The 17123-nt window shown below is 44.6% G+C and overlaps 1 protein-coding gene across 1 annotated transcript in view; it reads right to left on the bottom strand.

Moving 5' to 3' along the window:
- Positions 1-3062: 3062 nt before the first annotated feature.
- LOC105983111 (ATP-dependent RNA helicase DDX19A) overlaps positions 3063-17123 on the bottom strand; it is a 16830-nt gene continuing 2769 nt past the window's right edge. The window contains exons 2-11 of the mRNA XM_013012880.1: positions 15591-15641; positions 13951-14086; positions 11694-11786; positions 7582-7684; positions 7018-7132; positions 6392-6569; positions 5572-5809; positions 4625-4787; positions 4039-4230; positions 3063-3595 (exon numbers count right to left, since the gene is read on the bottom strand). Coding sequence (XP_012868334.1) covers positions 3534-3595; positions 4039-4230; positions 4625-4787; positions 5572-5809; positions 6392-6569; positions 7018-7132; positions 7582-7684; positions 11694-11755 — 1113 coding nt within the window. The 5' untranslated portion in view covers positions 11756-11786; positions 13951-14086; positions 15591-15641 and the 3' untranslated portion in view covers positions 3063-3533. The remainder of the gene's footprint in view (positions 3596-4038; positions 4231-4624; positions 4788-5571; positions 5810-6391; positions 6570-7017; positions 7133-7581; positions 7685-11693; positions 11787-13950; positions 14087-15590; positions 15642-17123) is intronic.

Consider the following 17123-nt stretch of genomic DNA (forward strand, 5'->3'; position numbering starts at 1 on the left):
CTGCTGTCCCTGAATTTTTGTTTTGTCATCATGGGAGCTTGAACTCAAGAGTCCAAGGCTAGGGCTTTACCATGTTAAGCCACAGGTCCCCTTCTAGTTTTTAGGTAGTTAATTAGAGGTAAGAGTCTCCATGGAGCCAGGTGCTGTGGCTCACACCAGTAATCCTAACTACTCAGGAGGCTGAGGATAGTGGTTCAAAGCCAGCCCAGGGAGGCAAGGCCATGAGATTCTCATCTCCAATTACCCTCCGGAAAGCCAGAAGTAGTGCTGTGGCTCAAAGTGGTGCTAGCCTTGCACAAAAAGGGCTCAGAGATAGTGCCTAGGCCCTGAGTTCAAGCCTCACAACTGGAAGAAGTTTCATGGACTTTCCTGCCAGGGCCGGCTTTGAACTGCTCAGCCTCCTGAGTAGTTAGGATACAGGCATGAGCCATCATCACCCAGTGAGTTTTTTTTTTTTTTTTTAATAGACTTTGAGTTCAGGGCCTGAAGTTTGCTACTCATGACATAAAACTTCGAGTTGTTTTTATTTTGGTCATGGGGCTTGAACTCTGGGCCTGGGCACTGTCCCTCAGCTCTTCAGCTCAAGGCTACGTCTCTACCACTTGAGCCACAGCATCACTTCCAGTTTTCTGAGTGGTTTATTGGAGCTAATAGTCTCACAGACTTCCCTGGGCTGGTTTTGAAACATGAGTCTCAGATCTCAGCCTCCTGAGTAGCTAAGATTACAGGCGTGAGCCACCAGTGCATGGCCAAATATCTTAAAAGTGGAATATAACATGAAACTTTTGGGAAGTCAAGGTCATAGCTCAAATGGTAGTGTTTACATAGAAGGCGTGAGGCCTTGGGATCAATCCTTAGCATCACACAAGAAAATAAACCTTTCGGCTCAGGGTAGCTCAATGGTGTAATGTTTGCTCAGCACACTCAAGGCTTTGTGTAGAAGATCTTCAGCACAACAAAATAATAAACTTTTGTGTGAAGCCAGGTGCTAGTGGCTCATAAATCTGAAGATGACAGTCCAAAACCTACCCAAACAGGAAGTATATGAGTCTTATCTCCAAATTAAACATCAAAAGACCAGAAGTGGAGCTGTGGTAGAGCACTAGCCTTGTGCACAAAAGTTCAACGACAGCATTCAGGCCAGGACCTAAGGGCAAGCCCCAGCTTTGGCCCACAGAAATACACACACACACACACACACACACACAGCATACACTAAGAAAATATCTACCAGCACATCCACATCCACACATGCACGCACGCACACACACACAAACTCACTCAGAAAATATCTACTAGTTGGACACTGGTAGCTCACACTTGGAATCTTAACTCAGAAGACTAAGAACTGAGGATCATGGTTCAAAGCCAGGCCTAGCAGGCAAGTCAATGAGACTTTCATCTCCAATTAACCACTAGAAAACCATATATGGCATTATGGCTCAAAGTGGTGGAGTGCTAGCCTTGAGCAAAAGAGCGCAGGACAGTGCCTAGGCTCTACGACTGACGAAAGAAAGAAAGAAAAAAAATCTCCCACTCAAGCTAAAGTCTAATTCCTCTAGTACACAAAAGTTGCCAAAAACCATTAAGAACTGAAAGTCCAATAATAAAACAGTGAGAAAGGAATGGACAGCTCTCAAAAAAAGAAAATACAATTATCAAACTGCAATGCTGCCAAGGCTTTTCAGATAAACAAAAACGAAAAGACAATGATATATTCTACTCTAGTGTGCATACTTATAAAACTGGCAGTTTTAAAAATTGGTAATGGAGTTGGCAACAAGTAAGAGGAAATTTAGTGTCACCACAATGTTAAGGCCTTTTCAGCGGTTAACTGGAAATGAAGTGACTTGAATGTCTTGCTCTTTGACGTAACAATCCTCCTTCCAGGAATACATCCTGAAATGATTGTCACTGGTGCTCTAAGACATGTCTGCTGTTGCACTGTGGGTAAGAATGCATGTTAGAGCCATCACTGGGGCTGTGAGATAAGCAGAGGGGAACAGGCCATCTTCCGGAGCGGGAGTGCGCTGCATGTGTCCACATGTCATGACAGGCTGTTAAGTAAACAACGGGGCCAGAGAAAGTGTGAAAAAACATTGCAAGCACGCTGTTTTTTGCAAATAGAAGGCCACATGGGCATATTCAGCCTGCGGGAAGCAATGCTGAATCCTGAGGGGACAGAGACTTTTTCATACACACATGCTTTTGATGAGCTTATATTAGGTCTAATTAGCAGAAAAATACATGTAACAAATCATGATTAGTAAAGCATTTCTCATAATTACTTTAAAATGTCTTACAATGTATGATGCAAATAGCTATAATTTATGTGTCCTTACTCATACAATGTATGAATTAAGTAACCCATAAAGTCCATTATTATGGATAACACAATTAGTTTTGTTTGGTCTTAACTTTTTCAAAATGTTACTTGGCTTCAGGTACGGTATGATACCCTGTGATTAGAATCAACTAACAGGGCCAGATGGTTCAGACAACCATTCAGTGTCTCCTGGCTGCTACAGTTGAGTACCAGGCTCAGAGTAGCTACAAGAAAAAGGCAGGTCCTGATCCTGGCGGGATCTGGCAACCCTGTTAGACCAATCGTTCTCACACAACTGTTGATGCGTTGACTTCTATGTTTCTTTCCCCAATCCAAAGAATACAAAAGTAGCCAAGATGCTCCTCAGGGAGAAAAAGGGCTAGCTTCTGCCCCAGAGAACAGGTAAAAACGACCAGCTGGAATGTGTATGGATTCCAGAAGGAAGATGGCCTCAGCTCAGGGAAAACATCCATAGCAGTTCTACTGAGGAAGGGGGGCGGGGGAGAGGAGAGCAAGGGAGGAGATGATGTCTGTGGCGACGCTGCCCTAAACCCCTCACTCCATCTACAACAGGGAGCCATACACCTTTTTTTTCTTTTTCTTTTTTTTTTGGCGATGGGGCTTGAACTCAGGGCTTGGGTACTGTTCCTGAACATTATTGTTCAAGGCTGGCACTGTACTTCCTTAAGCCACAGCATCACTATAAGAGTATTGAAGACTTTCCTACCCAGGCTGCCTTTGAATCACAATCCTAAGATCTCAGCCTCCTGAGTAGCTAGTACTATAGGCGTAAGCCATTGGTGCCCAGCCACACACTATCTTGGTGGTCTCTCCCAACTACAACTACCTATGTAATTTCTGCAGGGCTGCAGTATGATCCTAAACCCCAGCTAGAGGGAAGGCAGAGGTCTTGGGGAAAGCAAGATAGGGCAAACAGATTACTATAAAAAGAGGGAAAATGTGACCTCAAAAAGAGCTGTTGGATTTAGGAGGGAAGATTATTTACCAAAACGCAAGTTTCCTCTGATTTTCCCCTAGATTTGCACAAATTTCTGTCAAGTCCAAACGTAATTGTGAATGAGGTAGGTAGCTTCTCTACTCGTGCCTTTGTCTTTGAGGTGCCGTCAAGGCCGATGCCATGAAAGCACTAGTCTCCTGGGCTGGGCAGCGTCGAGTGTGAGCACCAGCGACTCACTGGTGGAGCTTCTCAGTTAGCTATTTTTTCAATCTCATCCAAATCATCCGTATCCAATCTTTCTATCTTCTTATCTGGGGAAAAAGATTTGAAGGGAAACCAACATGGAACAAACAAGTCAACACAACACAAGTCACCTAGACACACAGAATGGGGACATTACAAGACACAGGTCTCTGCCTAGAAAGGTGTTACACTTGGGGTCACAGAATTCCTTCGTCTAACCATAAAGGAAAGCCTCCAGAGCAGCTGAGCAGGGGACATTGGAGCCCTGGTCACTGACACCAGCAGTCGGTGCTCCAGGCCGCAGCCTGGCCACATAGAAACAGCCATTCTACTCCCTGAGCCCCAAACTCCCAGGAGTGTTCCCTGAGAATGTACAGATGGGAGGAGGGAGGGGGAGAGGAGGTGACAGAGACAGAAGCCTCGCTGATGGGCATGCGAAACCTCCCCTCTCCCCACTCCCATCCCAGCCCACTGAAAAGGGCACCAGGCACAGCACCCTCCAGGGACTCACTAAAATGCTCCTGGATTTTGTTCAGGATGTTCATGCTGTGCTTGCTGTCGACCATGTTCACGGCCAGGCCTCTTTTGCCAAAGCGGCCGGTGCGCCCAATCCGGTGCAGGTAAGTCTCATTGTCGGGGTTCCCATCCTTGTCCACAGGAAGATCGAAGTTGATGACAACAGACACTTGTTCAACATCAATCCCTGCATGTTGGGAGGTGGGGAGGACAGAGACACAGGCCTCAGTCCACCCAACCACTTCAAAAGGAGGAAGGGCCTGGGCCAGGCCACCTCTAGAGAAGGGACACATTCAGTCCCTGGGCAGAATGAAGGGAGGACAGAACTTTACAGCAGTGTTACAAAGACCCCTGTAGAATGTGAAGCACGTGTGCTGCACACATGCACGTGGACACACAGCTAAATACCGGCACTGCCCAGGATGAGCACTGCTCCCAAGCACTCAGAGCCTGGACGCCCACTTGCACCAGGGCGGCACTCCTGGAGTCTTTGTTGGTTTCTCTCAGTCTCTTCTAGAAAGGAATGTCGCACCAACCTCACCACCTCCCTGGGTCGGGCACACCAGGACATCACTGCTCACCCCGGGCACACACGTTGGTGGTCACCAGAACTTTCTCCTTGCCTTCGCGGAAGCGCTCAATCACGGCAGCCCTCTGCTCCACCATCATCTCACCACTCAGCAGAGCCACCTGGTGCCCTTCTTTGGAGAGCTCTGCTGCCAGCCAACTAGCAGTTTTGCGGGTCTGGATGGAAAAAACAATTAAGAAATGATGGTACCTTTATAAAGGACTGTATCTAACTTGGCAGATTCTACTGGAAATGTGGCCAACCTGATGTGTCTGATACATCAGCAGCACCTGGGTAATAATTTTACAAACATTTACTAAAGTGTGAAAAGACTATTTAATATAGACTATTTTACGGTATCATATATGCTTACATATACTATTGTATCTATAAAATCAAACATGAAAGGGAAGGAAGGAACTACACACTGTGGCTCATGCCTGTTACCTCAGTTACTCAGGAGGCTGAGATCTAGAGAACTGTAGTTTGAAACTGACCTGGACAGAAAAGTCTGATTCCATCTCCAATTCCTGAACAAAATGCTGAACAGAAGCATGATTTAAGCAGTAGAGCACCACCAATGAACAATCAGCCTGAGTGATTGAGGCCCTAAATTCAAGCTCCAGTACCAGCGCACACACACACACACACACACACACACACACACACACGTGCATGAATGCACACACACATTCACAAGTAGGAAAAAGAACTGGTTCAAGCTGCATTATACACATGGATGGAATAGTTACAGTGGATGGAATAGTTACAGTGGCACTCTCTCATGCTATAATGCATGCTAACTCTAATTAGATTAAAATAAAGACACTGTCTACTCCATCCTCACAAAACCTTTCCTTTCTTGTCCACACATGAATCTGGTCAGGTCAGGTGCAGCTGGACAAGGGAGAGGCTGAGGAGGGGGTAGGGCAGCCCCTGCAGGCCTGCAGCTCTACTCACATGGCAGAAGATCATGGCTTGAGCGATGGTGATGGCCCCATACAGGTTGCACAAGGCCTGGAACTTCTCATCTCTGTTATTGCACAGGACGTAATACTGCTTGATGGTGTCCAACGTCTCCTCCTCACGCTTCAGTTTGATAACATTGGGGTCTGGGACCACTTTCTGGGCAAACTGCCACACTGAGTCTTCAAAGGTGGCAGAGAAAAGCAGCATCTGGCAGTTCTTGGGCAGCATCCTGCAAGGTGACATCCAGGCATCTTTTTTGGTCAGTGATGGGCTTTGAACTCAGGGGCTAGGAGCTGTCCTTGAGCTCTTTTCTCAAGGCTAGTGCTCTATCACTTTGAACCACAGTGCCACTTCCAGCTTTTGGGTGGTTAATTGGAGAAAAGAGTCCCATGGACATTCCTGCCCAGGCTGCCTTTGAAGCGTGATCCTCACATCTCAGTCCCCTGAGCAGCTAGGATTACAGGTGTGAGCCACCAGCACCCAGGTCCTCCAGGCACTTTGGATGACCCAGGACTTCACCAGAAGGAACAGAAACCCAGCCTCCCATCAAAGGCCTGCATAGACTACAGCCCTCACAGGCATGAAGGGCTGGAGGCAGACCCATCTTAGCAAGGGGGAGGAAGAACACAGCCAAGGTGGCACTGGGCTGGGTTAGGGCCTGGGTCTCCCTTCTCAACCCAGGCTTGGAGTGTTTTAAGTGCTGATGAGGAAATGGCCCGCTGAACACATGCTGCAGTAAGTACCAGCATCAAGAACCCAACAGAAGTTGGAGGAGGAGTTTCAAGTTCCTCCTGGCCCCAGTTCTTCCTACCTCTGGATGCGGATGCTTTGGTCCTGGTGGCCCTGAGTAGCTATCATCACGTCTGCCTCGTCCAGAACAAACACCTTGATCTTCTTGGGGTCAATGAACTTGAGCTTGGAGCACCAGTCCAGGACAGTCCCCGGAGTGCCAATGACAATCTGCTCACTGATCTTCTGACCTCTTTCCACTGTAGAGACGAGATGTTTTCTGTGGGTATTTCAAAGGCAAAGCAAGCTCTGGAAAGCTCTGCCTATCCTCTCAGGACTAGTAGAACAAGTTAATAAGAACCCACAAGGACTATCTGCCACCTAACTTTTGTAAATTTGTTAAGTTTATATATAAAACCAAGAGTTTTAAGCAACTGGTGTTACAGTGAAGTGGGGAGAACTTGCCTATCAAGTGAAAGGTTTTGAGTTTGATCCCCAAGATGAAGGGGATGTGTGAAGAGAGAAAAGACCAAGTGGCACTGTTAGCACATTAGCAAGTATTGAAACAGATGTGCTAAAAGCAGTGCAGCTGGGCTGTAGGACCAGACTGACCTAAAAAGTTCAATATGATCATTACATCTTCAAACCCTAATACCCAAGACACATTGCCCCTTGCACACAGCTTAGAGTCCATCTCTTTTAACTCACGTTTATTGCCACGGACAGCATAGGCAAGCTTTAGTTCTGGATGAAACTTTCCCATTTGCTCAATCACTTTTCCTGTTTGAAGTGCCAGCTCATACGTTGGGGAGAGACACAGACACTGACAGAGAAATCACAAAAGATGAGCGGTTAGAGGCATGGCTCAAATGGTAGAGAGCCAGCCAATGGGCAAGCACTAGAGACCAAGTTGGAACTCTAGTCTCAGAAACAAACAAACAAATCACAATAAACTAGAAATCATAAAGGAAGAGAAACGTGACCAAATATGTTGATGTTACTATCACTTGAAGTCTACAGGAAACCACATGTTTCTGGGCCAGGTTAAATCCTGTCTTGGTGGGAAGCATGGACTTGGTGGGAATCCCGGCTTGGTGGCGGTCTTTGGAAGCCACTGTTGAAGGCTGCTGTTTCCAAATAAATTTTACCTGGTCAGGGCCCGATACACTAGCCTACTTTGCCTGAGCCACGGTCAGATCTCTCACTAGCCCCCGGCCAGGTGGTACAGCCTTCCTAGGGCAAGCAGGCCAAGACAGACTTCTAAACTCTTACCTGAGGGTATCTGTTTGCTGGTTCCACTCTACTGAGCATGGCCAGGACAAAGGCAGCTGTTTTTCCAGTGCCAGACTGAGACTGGGCAATTAGATTCTGTGGGCTAGAACAATGAAGAACAGAACTCTGTTAATATTAATTTAACATAATAAAGTATCAAAGTATTTTTTCCTGAATGGAAAGAATATTCCTCCCTTTATGTGTGTCTATATTATCTAGGTTTTCTCTAGTAAGCACAAATTTTACATATTTCTTTTTAAAAAGAAATTGTGGTGCTAGGGCTCAAACTCTGGACTTTACACTTGCTGGGCAAGTGTTCTGCCACTGAGCTAGTACCCTAACTACACATTTTGTATGCTGGTTAAAAACAGCATAAATCTTAAGGGAAATAATGATTTTTTTTAGATGGATTCACATCAAAAACCTTCATTTCAGACTCTAGGACAGCTAGAGTGCTCTAATTTTGTACTCCAAGGATCTCAAGGAAATAAAGAGTGCAGAGTAAGAGCTTGATCAGGCAGTCTCAGATGACCTTTCCTGCCAATCCATATCTCGATGATTCTGCTCCTTTTGCATGTTCCCCTTTCCCATCTTTATGGACAATTTAATAAACCAACTCAGATAGAGGGTTTTTTCTTTTTTTTGGTCAGTCGTGAGGCTTGAACTCTGGACCTGAATGCTGTTCCTGAGCATTTCAGGCAATGTGAGCACTCTACCACTTAAGCCATAGCTCCATTTCTGATTTTCTGATGGTTAATTGGAGGTAAGAGTCTCATGGACTTGCCTGTCCAGGCTGGCTTTGAACCATAATCCTAAAATCTAGCCTCTTGAGTAGCTAGGATTACAGGCGAGAACCACTGGCGCCCAGCTCATATGGAGGTTTTTGAGGGAACTTTCACATTTTATTTCATGTGGCTCAGAATCATGAGAATAGGTGGTTCTCTTGGTCATTAAAAGAAAGAGTTGGAAGTATGGCTCAAGTAGTAGAAGGTCAGCAGAGTAAGCAAGTCAAGCAAATGGGAGAGTTCAAATGGGAGAGTTCAAACCCCGATACTGCTTTAAAAAAAACCAAAATAAAAAATACCAGGCAGCCAGGCATTGGTGGCTCAACAACTGTACTCCTAGCTACTTAGGAGGCTGAGATCTAAGGAGCATGGTTCAAAGCCAGCCCAGACTCTTATCTCCAATAAACTACCAGAAAACCACAAGTGATACTATGGCTCAAGTGGTAGAACACTCGCCTTGAGCTGAAGTGCTGAGCGACAGTGCCCAGACCCAGAATTCAAGTCCCACCACTGACAAAAAAAAAAAAAAAAGTCAGGCATTGGAGGCTCATGCCTGTAATCTTAGCTACTCAGGAGGTTGAGAATCTGAGGATTGCAGTTTAAAGCCAGCACAAGCAGGAAAGTCAATGAGACACTCATCTCCAACTAACCACTAAAAAATCCAGAAGTAGAGTGCTAGCCTTGAGAAAAAAAAAACAAAAACAAAAACTCAAGGACACTGCCAGACTCTAACTTCAAGCCCCACAACTGGCACAAAAAAAAATAAAAAAGAGTTGAGCACATTGGTATCTACCTGCTAGCCCAGCTATGTGGGAAGTGTTAAATAGGAGGATTTAATAGTGGTCCAGACTTAACTGGACTAAGTACAAGACCTTATTAGAATCTAATTTCTAGGGATGCTGCTCAAGTGGTACCTGCCTGACAAGTACAAGGCCTTAAGTTCAAATTCCAGTACTGCCAAAAGTTGATTCATAAAGTATGACACCAATTCTCTAAGATTTAAAATATGTACCCCTGGGCCCGGCGCTGGTGGCTCACGCCTGTAATCCTAACTACTCAGGAGGCTGAGATCTGAGGATTGCGGTTCAAAGCCAGCCCGGGCAGGAGAGACCGTGAGACTCCTATCTCCAATAAACCACCAAAAAACTGGAAGTGGCGCTGTAGCTCAAGTGGTAGAGCGCTCGCCTTGAGCTGAAGAGCTGAAGGACAGTGCCCAGGCCCAGAGTTCAAGCCCCACAACCGATTTAAAAAAAAAAAATTATGTAAGCTACCCTTCAGAGCCTTAAGGACACACATACAGTGTAAAGACACCTGTGGGGATGACACCCATCTCAAGGTAGAGACAGCTTCACAGGGGATCAGAGTGAGTAAAGGAAGGATGCGTAGGGTTCTCACTCTCAACTGGATTCATACATTATTTTCAGGCAGGATAAACCTACAAAGATGCTCTTAGTGTTATTCTTTATACCTTTATTTTCTGTCAGTCTTGGGGCTTGAACTCTGGACTTGGGTGCTGTCCCTGTGCTCTTCAGATCAAGAAGAGCACTCTACCATTTGAGCCACAGTGCCATTTTGTTGGGAGCCTACAGTAAAGTTTAAAGGTCATCTTGACCCCGGTGCTCACTTAAAGGCACGTACAAGGAACTGGCTTTACTTAAAAAACACCAGCTGCTGGGGCTGGGAAGGTGGCTCAGTGGTAGAGCGCTTGCCTTGCATGCATGAGGCCCTGGGTTCGATTCCTCAGCACCACATACGCAAAAAGAAAAAAGCTGGAAGTGGTGCTGTGGCTCAAGTAGTAGAGTGCTAGCCTTGAGCTGAAGAGCTGAGGGACAGCGCCCAGACCCAGAGTTCAGGCCCCATGACTGGACCCAAAAAAAAACTAAACAAAACAACAACAACAACAACAACAAAAACCCACCAGGTGCCTGGGATTGCTTTGATATGTCTACAGAGTTTTACTTTTTACCAGTTGTCTTGGTTTTTTTTTTTTTGGTCTGGTCATGGGGCCTGAACTGAGCCTGGGCGCTGTCCCTCAGCTCTTCAGCTCAAGGCGAGCGCTCTACCACTTGAGCCACAGTGCCACGTCCAGTTTTTTTTTTTGCCTATGTGGTGCTGAGGCATCGAACCAAGGGCCTCATGCATGCAAGGCAAGCGCTCTACCACTGAGCCACCTTCCCAGCCCCCAGTTGTCCTGTTTTTACTGCACTCTGTTTTTACTGAAATTTTCCTTGTTTTCTGCACTACTGTAACCTTATGTTACCTCTTGACTTCTAACAGTATATATTAGGGAAAGTTAAAAATAAACGGGGCTGCAGTCTTGAGCTGCAGACCTCCCGACCCCATCCTTTATCTTATGTCTTTATTTTTCCGCATCCTTGCCCCCTAATTCAGGATTCCCTTTCATTGCCAGCAGGCTCCGGCACCATTTCTGGTTTTCTATCGGTTTACTGGAGAAAAAGAATCTCACGAACTTTCCTGCCCAGGCTGGCTTTGAACCACGATCCTGAGATCTTAGCCTCCTGAGTAGCTAGGATTACAGGCGTGAACCACAGATGCCCGTCTATTTATACTTTTTTGGTAGATCTTAAAACTTTGAAAATCTGGCTGGGAATGTGGCTTAGTGATAGAGTGCCTGCCTAGCATGCATAAAGCTCTGGGTTTGATTCTTCAGTACCATATAAGCAGAAAAAGCCAGAAGTGGTGCTGTAGCTCAAGTGGTAGATTGCTAGCCTTGAGCAAAAAGCAACTCAGGGACAGTGCCAGACCCTGAGTTCAAGCTCCAGGACTGGCAAAAAAAAAAAAAAAATTACAATTAAAATTAAAAAGTCAAACTTTAAAAACTGCATGAAATATTAATTTATCAGTTAATATTAACTGTTAAGTGAGGAAGATGGAGCCATGTCCAAATTCATGTGACCCTCTCTACACTTGTCCAAGCTAATTCTTGAAGAAACGTATTTCCCCCGAAAGGATCATTTTCTGTCTTTTTTTTTTTTTTTTTGGTTGGTTGTGGGGCTTGCACTCTGGGCCTGGGTGCTGTCTCTGTGCTCTTCAGCTCAAGGTGAGTGCTCTACCACTTGAACCACAGCACCATTTCTAGTTTTCTAGTGGTTTATTGGAGATAAGAGTCTCACAGACTTTCCTGCCCAGGCTGGCTCTGAACCGTGATCTTAAATCTCAGCCTCCTGAGTAGCTAAGATTACAGGTGTGAGCCACTAACACCCAGCTACGGCTTATTTTCATACTCAGAAAACAGTAAGAACTATTAGTGCAAGATTTTTAGTTAAGCCAGCTTTGGAAGAGGTACACACTTAGATCAGTACTTACGGTTCAGCAAGCATCATGGGTAGTGCATTCTCTTGTATCTTAGATGGTCGATTGAAGCCCATGGCATAAACGCCTTGGAGAAGCTGTGGCTTCCTAGGAGGAAGGTATAGACTAGATGAGTTTCTCAAGCTGTGGCTGTTTAAGGGGCCTATAATCTTATCTTTCTCTGTATCTTGCAAGAAATGATGGTTTCTACCGCAATCAAACTATCACCAGGTACCAGTGGCTCACACTTATAATCTTAGCTACTTGGAGATTGGAAATCTGAAGATCATGGTTCAAAGCCAGCCCAGGCAAGAAAAGTCCATGAGCTTCTTATCTCCAATAAACTTCAAAAATAAAAATAAAAAATTCAAAAGTGGTAGAGTGCTAGTCTTGAGCAAAAAAAGCTCAGGAGGCTGGGAAGGTGGCTCAATGATAGAGCACTTGCCTTGCATGCATGAGACCCTGGGTTCGATTCCTCAGCACCACATAAGCAAAAAGAAAAAAGCCAGAAGTGACTCTGTGGCTCAAGTGATAGAGCACTAGCCTTGAGCTGAAGAGCTGAGGGACAGCGCCCAGGCCCAGAGTTCAGGCCCCATGACCAGACACCCAAAAAACAAACAAACAAACAAACAAAAGCTCAGGACAGTCCCCTGGCCTCTAAGTTCAAGCCCAGGACCAGCTCAAAAAAACAAACAAAAACAGCTATTTATCAATGCCTTAAAAAAGACTAAGGGTGGTGCTAAGAAGGGGAAGAGGTAACAAAGTGGGGTAAAAGAGGATGAATTTGGTGAAAGTAGTGTGCTTGCATGTATGAAAATAGAATAAACCTGTTGAACTATTTTAAGTGAGAAGTAGAATAAGGGATAGTAAAGAAAGGGGTATGGTTGGGGCTGGGAAGGTGGCTCAGTGGTAGAGCGCTTGCCTTGCATGCCTGAGGCCCTGGGTTCGATTCCTCAGCACCTCATAAGCAAAAAGAAAAAAAGCCGGAAGTGGCGCTGTGGCTCAAGTGATAGAGCGCTAGCCTTGAGCTGAAGAGCTGAGGGACAGCGCCCAGGCCCAGAGTTCAGGCCCCACGACCGGACCCAAAAAAAAAAAAAGGGTATGGTTGATACATTTTACACATGGGAAATGTCACAGTGAAACCTCTCTTGTACACTAACATAAAGCTAATAAAAAAATGACATCTAAACTCAAGCCAAACTATCATCTTTCCCTCTTAAATCTTAATCTACAACTAGATTATATGATTCATAGAATACAGAATACTTTCCTAAAGAACTTTGTTCTTTTGGGACTGGGAAGGTAGCTTAGTGGTAGAGTGCTTGACTAGCAAGTATGAAGCCCTAGGCTTGATTCCTCAGTACCACATACACAGAAAAAGCCAGAAGTGGCACTGTGGCTCAAGGGAGAGTGCTAGCCTTTAGCAAAAGAAACTTAGGGGGGCTGGGAAGGTGGCTCAGGGGTAGAGTGCTTGCCTTGCATGCATGAGGCCCTTGTATCAATTCCTCAGCACCACATAAGCTGAAAAAGCCGGAAATGGCGCTGTGGCTCAAGTGGTAGAGCACTAGCCTTGAGCTGAAGAGCTCAGGGACAGCGCCCAGAGCTCAGGCCCCACAACTGACAAAAAAAAAAAAAAAAAAAGCTCAGGGACAGTGCCCAGGCTCTGAGTTCAAGCCCCTTGACTGGCAAAAAAAGAAGAGAAAAAAAGAAATTAGTTCTTTCAGCAGATCCACAAATCTGGTTGGCCTTGAGTAACAAGTTTTTCCTGGATACAGAAATAGTACTTATTAATTTATAGCACAAAATAAATAACAAAAGAAATATCTAGATAAGTTCTAGTGGCTAATGTCTATATTCCTAGCAACCCAGAAGGCCTGAGATCTGAGGATTGCATTCCAAAGTCAGTCCTGGCAGGAAAGTCTGTGAGGCTTTTATCTCCAACTAACCACTCAAAAAAGCCAAAAGTAGTAGAGAACCAGCCTTGAGCTTAAAGTTCAGGGGCAGTATACAGGCCTTGAATTCAAGCCACAGGACCAGCACTAAAATAAATACACCTCTACCAACCAGAGAACAGGATAGCCAAAAAAGTGGGAGCTGATCACTGAGAACTTGTGCATACTTTTTCACTTTTGAATCATGTGGTTTATTATCTACTCAAAGAAGTAAACAAAATTTTAAAACAAAAGTAAAATTCCTATAATACTTCTTAGATGCTGTTTTATAGGAGAGGGACAATGGGAAGAAAGAGCCTTTCAAAGCAATGAATACTCACAGGCGAAGCTCTTCAAAAGACTTCACTGAGTAGAGTGGGGAGTTGGGATCCCGTTGCAGGACTTCCACTTGGTTTGTGTTATCCACAAGGTTGCTTCTGATCAGCTTATTGAGTAAAGACTGTGCAGCTCTGTCCTCTGTCAGGGAGAAAACAGTAGACTTCTTTCATACTCACTGGGCAATCCCGCCTCTTATGAAAGTGCTTCTTCTTCATCTCTGCACCAGCACCTGGGCAGTCAAGCATAGCTGGAGGAAACACTAATAGATCTCTCTTTAACTCACATGGGCTGAGCTGCTCAGTAAGACTTCCTGTTTTATAATCCACTCATTCATTCTGTTTCCCAAACCTCCATTTATACTTTTTCTTCAAGTTTTTTCTTTTTAATAGTATTTTATTTTTGCCAGTATCAGAGTTTCAATTTAGGGCCTCTTACTTGCTCTGCTTGGCTGGCACTCTACTATTTGAGACATGCCTAGAGCCTGGCTTTTTGTTGGTTATTTTGGAGATGGAGTCCCACAGACTTTTCAGCCAATCTCACCAGCATGTGAAGTGGTATATATATATATACTTTTGCCTTTGTAAACCTTCCTCCGTTATCCCACATTCCCATCCGGCTACTATCCTATTTCACTACTCCCCTTTCTGGAACATTGCTAAAAGAGCTGGCTAATCTCATCTCACTTCCTCACCTTCCTTTTTCTGTTCAATGTTTTTTTGGTTTTTTTTGTCTGTTTTAACCTTCCCACTTCAATAGCCCTCACCAATAGCCCTAATCAAGCTCACCAATAAGTTATGTCCATATCATCAAATCTATCTATTTTGATTACTTTTTTCTTCTTTATGCCAGTCTTAAGGTTTGAACTGAGGGCCGGGGCACTGTCCCTGAGCTTTCCTGCTCAAGGCTAGCACATTACCATTTGAGCCACAGCTTTACTTTTGCCTTTGTGGTACTTAACTGGAGATAAGAGTCTCATGTAGGGCTCAGAAGGTGGCTCAGTGGTAGACTGCTTGCCTTGCATGCATGAGGCCCTGGGTTCGATTCCTCAGCACCACATAAGCAGAAAAGGCTGGAAGTGGCACTCTGGCTCAAGTGGTAGAATGTTAGCCTCAGGCTGAAGAGTGTAGGGACAGCACCCAGGCCCAGAGTTCAGGCCCCACGACCAACCAAAAAGGAAAAAAAAAAAAGAGCCTCATGTACTATACTGCCTTAACTGACTTCACTTTTTTTTTTTTTTCCTGGTCCTGAAGCATGAATTCAGGGCCTTAGTGCTGTCCCTAAGCTCCTTCTGCTCAAGACAAGAGCTCTACCACTTGAGCCAAAGAACCACTTCCAGCCTATTCTGGGTAGTTTATTGAAGACAAAGAGTTTTAGAACTTTTGACTCCCCAGCCTCAGATCTCAGCCTCCTGAGTAGCTAGGATTACATGTGTGAGCCTCCTACACAGGGCTACACCCTACTTTTGACACTTCCTCTAGTGTCCGGAAGACTACACACTCAATTCTTATTGTACTTCACTGACTGCTCCTTCTCAACCTGCTTTGCTGAGTTCCCCTCAACTTCCCGATCTCGTGCCTCTGGAGCTAGGAAGATAAATCCTGGGTAACACTGTCTCTTGCCATAGGGTTTCAAAGAGTACTACCTTTCTCCTCTTCATCTGTCTTCTCTGCAGGAGTGCTGGTTTTGATAACACCTACACAAGAAAGTAGTTGTCATCAGAAAGGTAAATACTTTCAGAAAGGCAACTATTAAAACAACTTAAAAGATGGGACAATGTAAACACTAGAACTTTTTCAAGTGACCCAAATGTAAATATTTGGCATTTCTTTCATGGATTTTATTTCTAGAAAGTATTTAAGTAAAAAATTTTAGCCATGATCTACCAAATCTGTTTTTGGAGAATTTATTGTACACATGGTACATATGTGAAAACATTTAAATTTATTTTTTATTTTTGTCCATTGTGAGGCTTGAACTCAGGGCCTGAGCACTATCCCTGACCATTTTTGCTCAAGGCTAGAGCTCTACCACTTTGAGTCACAGTCCTACTTCAGGTTTTCTAGTGTTTATTTGAAGAGTCTCACAAACTTTCCTACCCAGGGTAGCTTTGAACCTGGATCCTCAAATCTCAGTCTCCTGAGTAGTTAGGATTACAGGGGTGAGCCAAGAAGCACTGTATATAATTGCAAAAGAATCTATTAATAGCTGAGTGATCAAATAAATTACACCATATCAACATAGTACAATGCTATGCAGTTACAACAAAAATGAAGGGAATGAAAAGTTTGAGAAAGATTATGGTTAAGTGAGAAAAGCAAGTACACTATGTCATACTATTCATGCCACTCTTCGGTAGGAAGAAGGGAGAATGTGGGAGAGAGAGGTAGAAATAACGAGATTCTATATTTGTATATGCTTTCCATAAAGAAACATTTAAAGAATATTAAAAATTAAAAGTGTGTTACTGATATAATGGAGTAGTGTTGAGTTGAACTGTGTCCCTGCTAAAATTTGTATGTGTAGACCTTCATCTCCAATGCATCAGAATGTGACCTTATCTGAAACATTAGCATGTGCTCTATTCCAACACGACTGAATCCTTATAAAAAGGGGAAGTTAGTGCTGGAGATATAGTTCAGTGGCAAAGAACTTACCTAACATGTTTGAGGATCTGAGTCCAACCCACTCCTCCCCACCCTCCAAAAAAAGGGGAAGGGGGAAGGTGAGGAGATATTTGTGAAAATGCCATGTGAGACATTTTCTGAAGGCCAATATCAGAGATTGAGATAACAGGTTACAATTCAAGAACACCAAAGACTGCCAATAAACTTCTGGGAAGTCAGGGGAGACACTAAGGAGAGTCTTCCTCAAGGCCCTCAGAAGCCAATACCTCTATCTTGGTCATTGGGCCTCCCAAAAGTCCAAGCTGCCATGGTTCATACCGCCCAGTTTTGTGACAGTTTGTTGGTGGTAGATACAACATCTGAACATAAATGGGCATGGTATAGGGTAATCATTAGAGCAGCATGGGAAAGATGCTTTCCAGTTTTTACTCCTAATTTTTTTTGGGGGGTCCGGCCTGAACTCTGGGTCTGGGCGCTGTCCCTCAGCTCTTCAGCTCAAGGCTAGTGCTCTACCACTTGAGCCACAGCGCCACTTCTGGCTTTTTTCTTTT

This window comes from Dipodomys ordii, unplaced genomic scaffold (assembly GCF_000151885.1).
Source record: "Dipodomys ordii isolate 6190 unplaced genomic scaffold, Dord_2.0 Scaffold18, whole genome shotgun sequence".
Lineage (NCBI taxonomy): Eukaryota > Metazoa > Chordata > Mammalia > Rodentia > Heteromyidae > Dipodomys > Dipodomys ordii.